Source organism: Stegostoma tigrinum, chromosome 39 (genome assembly GCF_030684315.1).
Source record: "Stegostoma tigrinum isolate sSteTig4 chromosome 39, sSteTig4.hap1, whole genome shotgun sequence".
NCBI lineage: Eukaryota > Metazoa > Chordata > Chondrichthyes > Orectolobiformes > Stegostomatidae > Stegostoma > Stegostoma tigrinum.
In genome coordinates, this window is record NC_081392.1 from 21,465,923 (window position 1) to 21,478,507 (window position 12,585).

At 46.8% G+C, this 12,585-nt stretch overlaps 1 protein-coding gene across 5 annotated transcripts in view; it reads left to right on the plus strand.

Moving 5' to 3' along the window:
* LOC125447701 (latent-transforming growth factor beta-binding protein 1-like) overlaps nt 1-12,585 on the plus strand; it is a 120,501-nt gene that overhangs the window by 55,897 nt on the left and 52,019 nt on the right. For all 5 annotated transcript variants that reach the window (XM_059640915.1, XM_059640919.1, XM_059640916.1 and 2 more), the window contains 2 exons: nt 7,253-7,494; nt 11,221-11,323. In XM_059640915.1, the coding sequence (XP_059496898.1) occupies nt 7,253-7,494; nt 11,221-11,323 (345 nt within the window). The remainder of the gene's footprint in view (nt 1-7,252; nt 7,495-11,220; nt 11,324-12,585) is intronic.

Consider the following 12,585-nt stretch of genomic DNA (forward strand, 5'->3'; position numbering starts at 1 on the left):
AGTTCGCAGCTGATCTTACAGGGTAATGTAAGATTACTGCACAGATATGAAATTGCTTTGTAAGTAGCCAGACACAGAAAGCTGTGAGAAACAGACTGAAATGCTTTAATGTATCACCATAAAGAGCAGGAGGCACTTAAATAATTGGAGATTATATTTCTTTATGGCCTTGTCACTACCTATTTCTCCAACCTCCTCCAGCCTTCCTACCTGGCAGACAATGACATTCCTTCAATGTTTACCCTTGATATTCATATCCTGCACTTTCACCATACCAGCTTTAGTAACTGTGCCTTCAGCTGTGAGGACATTAAGTTCTGAAGTTCACCTTTATCAACTTCTCCAAGTTCTGTTTCTCTAAGGCTCTCTTTAAGACTCAGCTGGCCTTTGATACTGCAGAACTAGAGTATTGGTGAAAAGAGGCCCTTTTTTTGAAGGCTTTTGTTTCACATATCAGGACATTTTGTAAGAATATGAGTGTAAAGGTAAACAGCATTCCTTTTACTGTAAGGGTCGAGTGCAAATTTGTTGGCAAATGGATTATTCATGCCATTGCCTATCATCAAGTTCATAATGATAGTTGACTTAAAGTTTGTTGTTTAAATTTAAATCAGGCAAGCTGACTAATTGCTTAAGTCATTGGTCTGTTCAACCCATTCTGTTCAACTAAATCTGATACCATGCATATACATGCTCTTGCTGTCTGCAAACAACAGGGCCCTTTGTTTTAAAATATTATTTTCCAAACACACACTGTGACCCTGTATGAAAATACTTAATCGATTGTTACTGTAATTGTACCACGCTTGGCATTATTTAGCAAATATTCAATCATGGAATCGAATCTAATATCGGAGACTGTATTTTAATTTTGAGAACATGAACTGATTGAGTGCAGTCAGTACTAAAGGGTGAAGGGATGGGCTGTTTCAATGACTCATCACTCTTTGGGTTTTCCAGTTTACAGACTGAGTTTAGCAGTTAACTGTCAACTCTCGCAGCAGAGAGTGTCATAAAGTATGGAAACGGACTCTTCGGCCCACCTAGTCCCTGCCAACCATGTTCCCAAACTAAGCTAGTCTCACTTGTCTGCATTCGGCCCATATCCTTTCAAACCGTTCCTGTTCATGGCCTTAGCCAAATGTCTTTTAAATGCTCTAACTATACCTGTATTCACCACTTCCTCTGGCAGCTCATTCCATGTAAAAAAAAACTGTGTAAAAACAAGTCGCCCCTCATGTCTTTTCTTTGAAACTTTCTCCTCTCACCTTAAAAATATGACGCCTAGTTTTGAACTCCTCCAATCTAGGGAAAATACCCTTGCTTATTCACCTTAGCTGTGACCCTCATGATTTTATAAACCTCAATGAGGTCACTCCTCAACCCACAAAAAGTGCCAGCCTATTTTTATAACTCAAACCCCCCTAGCAACAGCCTGGTAAATCTCCTACGAACCCGATCCAATTTAATAACATCCTTCCCATAGCAGGGTATTAGAAATGCACACAATACTCCAGAAGAGGTCTCATTAATGCCCTGTGCAAACTCAACATGACATCTCAACTCCTATACGCAAAGGTCTGAGCAATGAAGACCATTGTGCAAAATACCTTCTTAAACAGAGATAATGGGAACTGCAGATGCTGGAGACTCCAAGATAATAAAATGTGAGGCTGGATGAACACAGCAGGCCAAGCAGCATCCCAGGAGCACAAAAGCTGACGTTTCGGGCCTAGACCCTTCATCAGAGAGGGGGATGGGGGGAGGGAACTGGAATAAATAGGGAGAGAGGGGGAGGCGGACCGAAGATGGAGAGCAAAGAAGATAGGTGGAGAGGGTGTAGGTGGGGAGGTAGGGAGGGGATAGGTCAGTCCAGGGAAGACGGACAGGTCAAGGAGGTGGGATGAGGTTAGTAGGTAGCTGGGGGTGCGGCTGGGGGTGGGAGGAAGGGATGGGTGAGAGGAAGAACCGGTTAGGGAGGCAGAGACAGGTTGGACTGGTTTTGGGATGCAGTGGGTGGGGGGGAAGAGCTGGGCTGGTTGTGTGGTGCAGTGGGGGGAGGGGATGAACTGGGCTGGTTTAGGGATGCAGTGGGGGAAGGGGAGATTTTGAAACTGGTGAAGTCCACATTGATACCATATGGCTGCAGGGTTCCCAGGCGGAATATGAGTTGCTGTTCCTGCAACCTTCGGGTGGCATCATTGTGGCAGTGCAGGAGGCCCATGATGGACATGTCATCAAGAGAATGGGAGGGGGAGTGGAAATGGTTTGCGACTGGGAGGTGCAGTTGTTTGTTGCGGACTGAGCGGAGGTGTTCTGCAAAGCGGTCCCCAAGCCTCCGCTTGGTTTCCCCAATGTAGAGAAAGCCGCACCGGGTACAGTGGATGCAGTATACCACATTGGCAGATGTGCAGGTGAACCTCTGCTTAATGTGGAATGTCATCTTGGGGCCTGGGATGGGGGTGAGGGAGGAGGTGTGGGGACAAGTGTAGCATTTCCTGCGGTTGCAGGGGAAGGTGCCGGGTGTGGTGGGGTTGGAGGGCAGTGTGGAGCGAACAAGGGAGTCACGGAGAGAGTGGTCTCTCCGGAAAGCAGACAGGGGTGGGGATGGAAAAATGTCTTGGGTGGTGGGGTCGGATTGTAAATGGCGGAAGTGTCGGAGGATAATGCGTTGTATCCGGAGGTTGGTAGGGTGGTGTGTGAGAACGAGGGGGATCCTCTTGGGGCGGTTGTGGCGGGGGCGGGGTGTGAGGGATGTGTCGCGGGAAATGCGGGAGACGCGGTCAAGGGCGTTCTCAATCACCGTGGGGGGGAAGTTGCGGTCCTTAAAGAACTTGGACATCTGGGATGTGCGGGAGTGGAATGTCTTATCCGCCTCCGCCGCATCTGCTCCCACGATAAGACATTCCACTCCCGCACATCCCAGATGTCCAAGTTCTTTAAGGACCGCAACTTCCCCCCCCACGGTGATTGAGAACGCCCTTGACCGCGTCTCCCGCATTTCCCGCGACACATCCCTCACACCCCGCCCCCGCCACAACCGCCCCAAGAGGATCCCCCTCGTTCTCACACACCACCCCACCAACCTCCGGATACAACGCATTATCCTCCGACACTTCCGCCATTTACAATCCGACCCCACCACCCAAGACATTTTTCCATCCCCACCCCTGTCTGCTTTCCGGAGAGACCACTCTCTCCGTGACTCCCTTGTTCGCTCCACACTGCCCTCCAACCCCACCACACCCGGCACCTTCCCCTGCAACCGCAGGAAATGCTACACTTGTCCCCACACCTCCTCCCTCACCCCCATCCCAGGCCCCAAGATGACATTCCACATTAAGCAGAGGTTCACCTGCACATCTGCCAATGTGGTATACTGCATCCACTGTACCCGGTGCGGCTTTCTCTACATTGGGGAAACCAAGCGGAGGCTTGGGGACCGCTTTGCAGAACACCTCCGCTCAGTCCGCAACAAACAACTGCACCTCCCAGTCGCAAACCATTTCCACTCCCCCTCCCATTCTCTTGATGACATGTCCATCATGGGCCTCCTGCACTGCCACAATGATGCCACCCGAAGGTTGCAGGAACAGCAACTCATATTCCGCCTGGGAACCCTGCAGCCATATGGTATCAATGTGGACTTCACCAGTTTCAAAATCTCCCCTTCCCCCACTGCATCCCTAAACCAGCCCAGTTCATCCCCTCCCCCCACTGCACCACACAACCAGCCCAGCTCTTCCCCCCCACCCACTGCATCCCAAAACCAGTCCAACCTGTCTCTGCCTCCCTAACCGGTTCTTCCTCTCACCCATCCCTTCCTCCCACCCCCAGCCGCACCCCCAGCTACCTACTAACCTCATCCCACCTCCTTGACCTGTCCGTCTTCCCTGGACTGACCTATCCCCTCCCTACCTCCCCACCTACACCCTCTCCACCTATCTTCTTTGCTCTCCATCTTCGGTCCGCCTCCCCCTCTCTCCCTATTTATTCCAGTTCCCTCCCCCCATCCCCCTCTCTGATGAAGGGTCTAGGCCCGAAACGTCAGCTTTTGTGCTCCTGGGATGCTGCTTGGCCTGCTGTGTTCATCCAGCCTCACATTTTATTACCTTCTTAAACACCCTGTTTACCTGTGACACAAATTTCAAAGCACTATGTACCTGAACCCCTAGCTCTCTGTTCCACAACACTACCCAAGGCCTTACTTTTAATTGTATAATTCTTGCCCTTGTTTGTTCTACCAAAATGCAATATCTCACGTTCATTCAAATTAAACTCCATCTGCCACTCCTCAGCCTATTGAACCAATTGATCGAGATTTCTTTGTAATCTTAGGTAACCTTCTTCTCTGTCCACTGTACACCAATTCTGGCATCCACAAACTTGCTAACCATGCCTCCTATATTCTAATCCAAACCATCTGTATAAATATCAAACAAAAGTGGACCCGGTACCTATCTTTGTGGAACACCACTGGCTACAGGCTCCCAGTCTTAGATTAGATTCCCTACAGTGTGGAAGCAGGCCCTTTGTCCTAACAAGCCCACACCGCCCTTTGAATCCCACCCAGACCCATCCCACTATAACCCACTCACCCCTGAACACTACAGTCAATTTAGCATGGCTGATCCACCTAACCCGCACATCTTTGCTCTGTGGAAGGAAAGCGGAGCACCCGGAGGAAACCCACGCAGACACGGGGAGAATGTGCAAACTCCACACAGACAGTTGCCCGAGGCTGGAATTGAACCCGGGTCCCTGGCGCTTTGAGGCAGGAGTGCTAACCACTGAGCCACCGTGCCACCTAAACAAGAAACAATCTGAGAAACAATCTTCCACCACCACCCTTTGCCTCCTACTGTTAAACCAATTTTGTATCCTATTGGCAAGCTCACCTTAAATTTCACATGATGCAACATTACTAATTAGACTACTGTGCCGAATCTTGTCAAAGGCTTTACTAAAGTTCATGTAAATTACATCAACCACTCAGCCTTCATCAATCTTGTTGTTTACTTCCTCAAAAATACTCAATCAAGCTTGTGAGACACGACTTCCCTCGCACAAAACCAGCTGACTATTCCTAATCAGTTCTTGCTTGTCCAAATGCATGTAAACTCTCTCTTTCAGAATCACCTCAAACAACTTACCACCGATGTCAGGCTCACAGGTCTATGGTTCCCAGGCTTCTCCTTACGGCCTTTGTTAAATAAAGGCCACCACCCTCCAGTCCTCTGGCACCTCACCCATGGATATAGATGATACAAATATTTCTGCTAGAGGCCCCACAATTTCTTCCCTAACGTTCTGGGATACACTTGATCAGGTCCAGAAGATTTATCCACCTTTAAATTTTCTGAGACCTCCAGGCATCACCTTTTCTGTAATGTGATCTATTTTTAAAACATCAATATTTATTTTCCCAAGTTCTCCAGCCTTTGTTTCTTTCTCCACGGTAAAAACTGACATGAAATATTCAATTAGTATCTCTCCCATTTCCTGAGGATCAACACATAGATAACCTTAGTGATCTTTAAGGGGTCCTATTCTTTGTCTTGTTGCTCTTTACTCTTAATGTATTTGCTGAATCTCTTTGAATTATCCTTAACCTTATCTGCCTAGACTATGTCATATCCCCTCTTTGCCCTACTGATTTTCCTCTTAAGAAAGCCCCTACACTCTTTATATACTTCAAGAGATTCATTTGATCTGAGTTGTCTACATCTAATACACGATTCTTTCTTATTCTTAACTAGAATATCAACTTGTTTATTCATCCATCGTTCCCTATAGTTACCAGCCTTACCCTTCACTCTTACAGGAGCATTAAACCTCTGACTCCTTGTTATCACGCTTTTGAAAGCCTCCCACTTGTCAGTCATCCCTTTACCTGTGAACAGTCAACTTAATCAATTTTTGAAAGTTCTTGTCTCATACCATTAAAATTGGTTTTAATCCAATTAAAAACTTCAACTTTTATGAAAGGCTCATCGTTTTACATAACTATTTGAAAACTAACGGAATTATGATCTCTCGTCCCAAAATGTTCCTCTACTAATACTTCAGGCACTTGCCCTAGTTTAGTTCCCAAGAGAAAGTCAAGTTTTGCTCCTTTTCTAGTAGGAACATTTGTGCAGTATAGAGCCAAAGAGTTGTACAGCACAGAAACACCCTTCGGTCCAACTCATCCATGCCCCCAGATATTCTGAATTAATCTAGTCCCATTTTCCAGCATTTGGCCCATATCCCTCTAAACCCTTCCTATTCACATACCCATCCAGATGCCTTTAAATGTTGTAATTGCGCCAGCCTCCACCACTTCCTCTGGCAGCTCATTCCATACACACACCACCCTCTACGTGAAAACGTTGCCCTCCAGGTCCCTTTTAAATCTCTTTCCTCCCACCTTAAACCTTAATTTTGGACTCCCCCACCCTGGGAAAAAGACCTTGCCTATTTACCCTATCCATACCCGTCATGATCTTATAAACATCTGTAAGGTCAGCCTTCAGCCTCTGTGCCCCAAGGAGAATAGTCCCAGCCTATTCAATCCCTCCCTATAGATCAAACCCTCCAATCCTGGTAACATCCCTGTAAATCTTTTCTGAACTCTGTCAAGTTTAAGATGAGAAAGGATTGGGGAGGGTGGTTTTGAGTGGAACCTGCAGTGACTGGGCTGAACAGCCTGTTTCCGTACTGTATATCCTATGGAATCAGAACAACTATCTACGTGAGAGAGAGAGACAGAGACAGGACTAAGTGTAACCAGTCTGTATGCAGTCTAGCGAACACTAGAGTTTCACATTTTAATCTGACAGCAGTCCCAATTTTGAAAAAAAGAAAATACAATTAGCCCATCCACTTTGTCATCATTTAATTCCATTCTTTCACCATCTGTCTTTATCTGTACATATCTCCATATCAGCGGCTTTCAAATGGACTTGCTGATTAGTTTCCAAATTTTCTTTGGTCTTTCTCACTTCCCAGTTTACACCAGATACCCCTATCGAGGTGTAATTGTGTTGGAAATTGTACCCTTATTCACTCTGTCTTTCACAGCTTTGCTACAGGTGAGCCATCCTCCCATGGGATGACACTGTCTGGCTTCTAACCCCATTGGACAGTGATCTTTTGCTGCACTCCCCATTGGACCGTGATCTTTTGCTGCACTCCCCATTGGACAGTGATCTATTGCTGCACCACCCCATTGGATGGTGATCTCTAACTTCAAACACTGTACTGATTCCAGCAGACCGATTGATTCCGCCAATCGTTAATCTTCGAGTCCAGCATCCTCCTGAAGTCTCAGTGAAGGTTCATCAGGTCACCCAGGTGGTTGGGGAGAAACACACAAATTCTGCTCAGTTCCACGTCCAGGAGCCAACGTCCCAGAGAGCACCACAGGAGCGACAGGGACCTCTCACTGCTGCTCCCCGATTGGATGCAGAGTCTGTGTTTGGATACTGCTTCACTGAAATCACCAGCGGACAGGTAGGAAACTAATTTAGAACCAGCATGGGGTGAGATGCCAGCTTGCAACACAGTGCTCTTGGAACGTAAAACAATACAGCACAGAAATAGGCCATTCAGCCCACCATGGCAATACTGACCATGATGCTATTCTATAGTAATCCCATCTGTCTGTACTTGTCCAATGTCCCTCTATTCCCTGCCTGTTCATTTGTCCGTCTAGATGTCATTTAATTGTTGCTAACGTCTCCACCTCTACCACCTCCCCGGCAGCATTTTCCCCAAGCACCTACCACTCTCTGTGCAAAAAACAACTTGCCTCCCATATCTCCTTTTAAACTTTTCCCCTCTCATTTTAAAGTAATGCCCTGAGTAATTGACATTTCCAGCTTGGGAAAGAAACTCTGACTGTTGATAATTTTGTATACAGGTTGCCGTCAGCCTCTGACACTCTAATCAAAACAATCCAAGTCCTTCCAACCTCCCCCTATAGCTAATATAGTCCAGTTCAAGCAACATCCTGGTAAACCTCTTCTGTGCCACCCCTCTCTCAAGCTTCAGTATCTTTTCCAATATAGGGGTTTAGCAGCAGTTGCAGGTGATTCTGAGCAGAACCCCATCCTCTTTTTTTATGCATTTGTGAGATATGACCATTACTGTCTGCACCAGCATTTATTGCCCATCCCTAAAAGCCCTTGAGAAAGTGGTGCTGAGCTGCTTTTTTTGAATCGCTGCAGTCTTTATGCTGTTGGTTGTCCTTAAATGCCATTAGGGAGGGAATTCCAGGATTTTGACCCAGCAACAGTAAACGAACAGCGATATATTTTCAAGTTAGGATGGTGAGTGGCTTGGCGGTGAATTTGAAGGGGTTGGCATTCCCATGTGTCTGCTTCCCTTGTCCTTTGAGATGGAAGTGGTTCTAGGTTTGGAAGGTGCTATCTGGGGAGCTTGGGTAAGATATTTCCTGGAGCCAAGTCTCTCATTCAAGCACTGAGTGCCTTTGTCCAAAACACACTCCCCAGAGGAGCCTGCAGGTGATGCTGTGCAGGTTTGCTTCACCTTGTTGAGCCAGCTCCCTGTTAATAACTGCAGTGGCAGGATCAAACCCATTAATGATAACAAAGTGTGAAGCTGGATGAACACAGCAGGCCAAGCAGCATCTCAGGAGCACAAAAGCTGAAGTTTCGGGCCTAGACCCTTCATCAGAGAGGGGGATGGGGTGAGGGTTCTGGAATAAATAGGGAGAGAGGGGGAGGTGGACCAAAGATGGAGAGAAAAGAAGATAGGTGGAGAGGAGAGTATAGGTGGGGAGGTAGGGAGGGGATAGGTCAGTCCAGGGAAGACGGACAGGTCAAGGAGGTGGGATGAGGTTAGTAGGTAGGAGATGGAGGTGCGGCTTGGGGTGGGAGGAAAGGATGGGTGAGAGGAAGAACAGGTTAGGGAGGCAGAGACAGGCTGGACTGGTTTTGGGATGCAGTGGGTGGAGGGGAAGAGCTGGGCTGGTTGTGTGGTGCAGTGGGGGGAGGGGACGAACTGGGTTGGTTTTGGGATATGGCGGGGTAAGGGGAGATTTTGAAGCTGGTGAAGTCCACATTGATACCATTGGGCTGCAGGGTTCCCAAGCGGAATATGAGTTGCTGTTCCTGCAACCTTCGGGTGGCATTATTTTGCCACTGCAGGAGGCCCATGATGGATATCAATGTGGATCCATCATGGGCTTCCTGCAGTGCCACAATGATGCCGCCCAAAGGTTGCAGGAACGGCAACTCATATTCTGCTTGGGAACCATGCAGCCCAATGGTATCAATGTGGACTTCACCAGCTTCAAAATCTCCCCTTCCCCCACCGCATCCCAAAACCAGCCCAGTTCGTCCCCTCCCCCCACTGCACCACACAACCAGCCCAGCTCTTCCCCTCCACCCACTGCATCCCAAAACCAATCCAGCCTGTCTCTGCCTCCCTAACCTGTTCTTCCTCTCACCCATCCCTTCCTCCCACCCCAAGCCGCACCTCCATTTCCTACCTACTAACCTCATCCCACCTCCTTGACCTGTCCGTCTTCCCTGGACTGACCTATCCCCTCCCTACATCCCCACCTATACTCTCTCCACCTATCTTCTTTTCTCTCCATCCTTGATCCGCCTCCCCCTCTCTCCCTATTTATTCCAGAACCCTCACCCCACCCCCCTCTCTGATGAAGGGTCTAGGCCCGAAACGTCAGCTTTTGTGCTCCTGAGATGCTGCTTGGTCTGCTGTGTTCATCCAGCTTCACACTTTGTTATGTTGGATTCTCCAGCATCTGCAGTTCCCATTATCACAAACCCATTAATGAGCAGCTTAAGGGTTTCAGTTAGTATCAGAATGGGAAAGCCTTCATCAGAGTGGAAACGAGAAGAGAACAGGGTCCCCATCTGTCACCCTCCTATCCAATTAGATGGCTGCCACCAAACTATCTTTGGGAGGGGCGTATTAACCCGCACCCAAAGGTCCATTCCAAACTCAGTCTGTCCATTGGCTGTGTTCACTCCCAAATGTTTTTAGTGTCAGAGAGTGACCTATCCCATTGACCGATAACAATTAATTTCCTTTCACTGAAAAATTGAATCTTGTATGTCATAGTCACAGAGTTTGTAACAGCATCTTGAGGTCCTTCAGTTCATCATGCCCATGATAACTATCCAACAGACCTCTTCTTTCATTATGATTCTCCTGCATATGGTCCATAGCCCTGTGTGCCCTGGTATTTCAACTGCTTATTGAAATACACCTTCAATGACTTGGAATTCATGCCTCTGCCACTTTCTCAGGCAGTGAGTTCCAGACTCTAACTGTCCTCTGGGTGAAAATATTTTTCCACAAATCCCCTGCTTCTTAGTTAACACTGTGCCCTCTGGTTATTGAGACCTCTATGAAGGGGAAGGGTTTGTCCTGATCTACCTTGCCTGTGCCCCTCAGAATTTTACTCACCTGAAGCAAAAACCCCTCAGCCCTCTCTGCTCCAAGGAAAACAACCTCAGCCTATCTAGTCCCTTTAAATTGCTGACTCATTCCAGCCTAGACAATATCCTGGTGATCCTCCTCTGCACCCCTCCAGAGTGACCACATCCTTCCTATAGCATGACCATAAGTGCGCACAGTACTCCAGCTCTGGTCTAGCTCATATACAACTCCATCAGAAACTCCTTGCTCTTGTCTTAACTAATAAAGGCAATTTTCCTGTATGCCACCATAACCACTTTATCTGTCTCTCCGGCTACCTTCAAGGATCTATGAAAATGTGCACAAAGGTTTCTCTAATTCTCTGGACATCTTAAGGTCCTACTATTTGGTGTATACTCCCTTGTCTTATTAGTTCTTGTTTGTCTGGTGAATGTTCAAGGATTTATGGCCTCAGCTCAAGCTGTAAAAACCCTGGTGGCAACATTCTTCCCTTAACCAACACCAAGCTGTTGGCTCACGCCACCCCGGAATGGAATCTTGCTCCGTGTAAAAGCTGATATATTTCTTGCAACAGCCACTTCTCCTCAATTTACTGAAGTGTTTTACAAGTGGGCTGAAGCTTTCTGGAAGAGCCACTGAGGAGTAAAGTAAGTTTTTCTGGAATAGGTCATTGAGCTGCAACATTAACTCATGTGCCTCTCCTCTGCCAAAGCTGATGTGTAGTTTCAGTGGTTTCTCTGTTTTTATCTAGGTTTTGAGGTTCTAGCTTATTCATAAATCATTCCACTCTTGATGTTGTCATTTCAGTGTGCTTCCCCACTGACCGGCCTGCGGACAGTCGAACGTTGCTGCCAAGGAGGTGGTGTTGGCTGGGGAGTGACCGAATGCATTCAATGTCCCATTACACCAGGTCAGACACTTCCACAATCCATACACACAAAACTATTCCAAAATCACATGGTCATGGCCACAGTAAATCAGTTACTGAGCTTGTCACCTGTAAAATAATCAATTCACACCCAACCTCAATCCCCAGCCCATACTCAGCTGAGGCTCAGACTCAGTAACCTTGTAACGGTGCAGGAGGACGGCATTGGGCCCTTGTACAGGCGCTGGCTTTCAGAATGAGCACCTTGAGCCAGTGTCAAAACCCCATGGCCCTGCACATCATTCTCGTCCACTCTCGCACTCCATCACAGTCTAACTGCCTTTGTGTTAGCCTCCATTGAACTTGCCTCTACTGCACTGCTTCACGCACTTACTGTGTCAGAGCCAGTGTTTATTCAGCAGGGTAAGGGTTACTCACTGTGTAACTGTACAGAGTCAAAGTTAATTTAGCATGATAAGGCTTATTCATTGTGTAACTGTACAGAGTCAGTGTTTAAACAGGGTGTGAATGACTCACTGTAACTCGACAGAGTCAGTGATTTTTTTCAGGGCCAGTTGGAAAATTGAGGATTTGTGAGGGTTTTTTATTGAGTTAACAGTGTAGTAAAGTTCACACGCAAGTGCTGAACAAAAGAATTTTACACACATACTGAAATCTGAGCACTGATCGCATGATCAAAGAATTAATACTTTCTGGGAGTCAGAATTTTATTAACAGACCTTAAGCGCTCAATTTAATGACTTAATTTCAGGATGAAAGACAGCATCTTTCTCCAGCAGCTGAACTGGGCAAATAAAGATGGTTTTGTTTTGTTTCAAACAAGGTGGGTCTTCACATTGCTGGAGTGTTGGAATGTGTGTTTCAGTGCATGTTTAATTGATTAATTTCTATATTTTGGTGCTGAGTGTAGGTACATGTGAAGAAAGTAAGTTACAAGAATCAGTGAGTGACCATTCCCCTCGATCGAGAAATGAATTGTGGAATCTTTCAATTGGATTTTAACATGAAGCTGGGATTTTCCTGACCTTGGCCACATGTGTAGTGCAGACACAAAATCCTGCAACTTGAAATGCAAAGATTTGCTTGGGAATCGGATTTTGGGAAATTTAATTCCCCACTCAGCCAAAAGTCATCCATGTTTAAGTTGATCTTCAGCTTCTGAAATTTTCAAACAATTACAATTAGAATTAGAATTAGAATTCCTACAATGTGGAAACAGGCCCTTCAATCTAACAAGTCCACACCGAACCTCAGAACATCCCACCCAGGCCCATCCCCCTAAT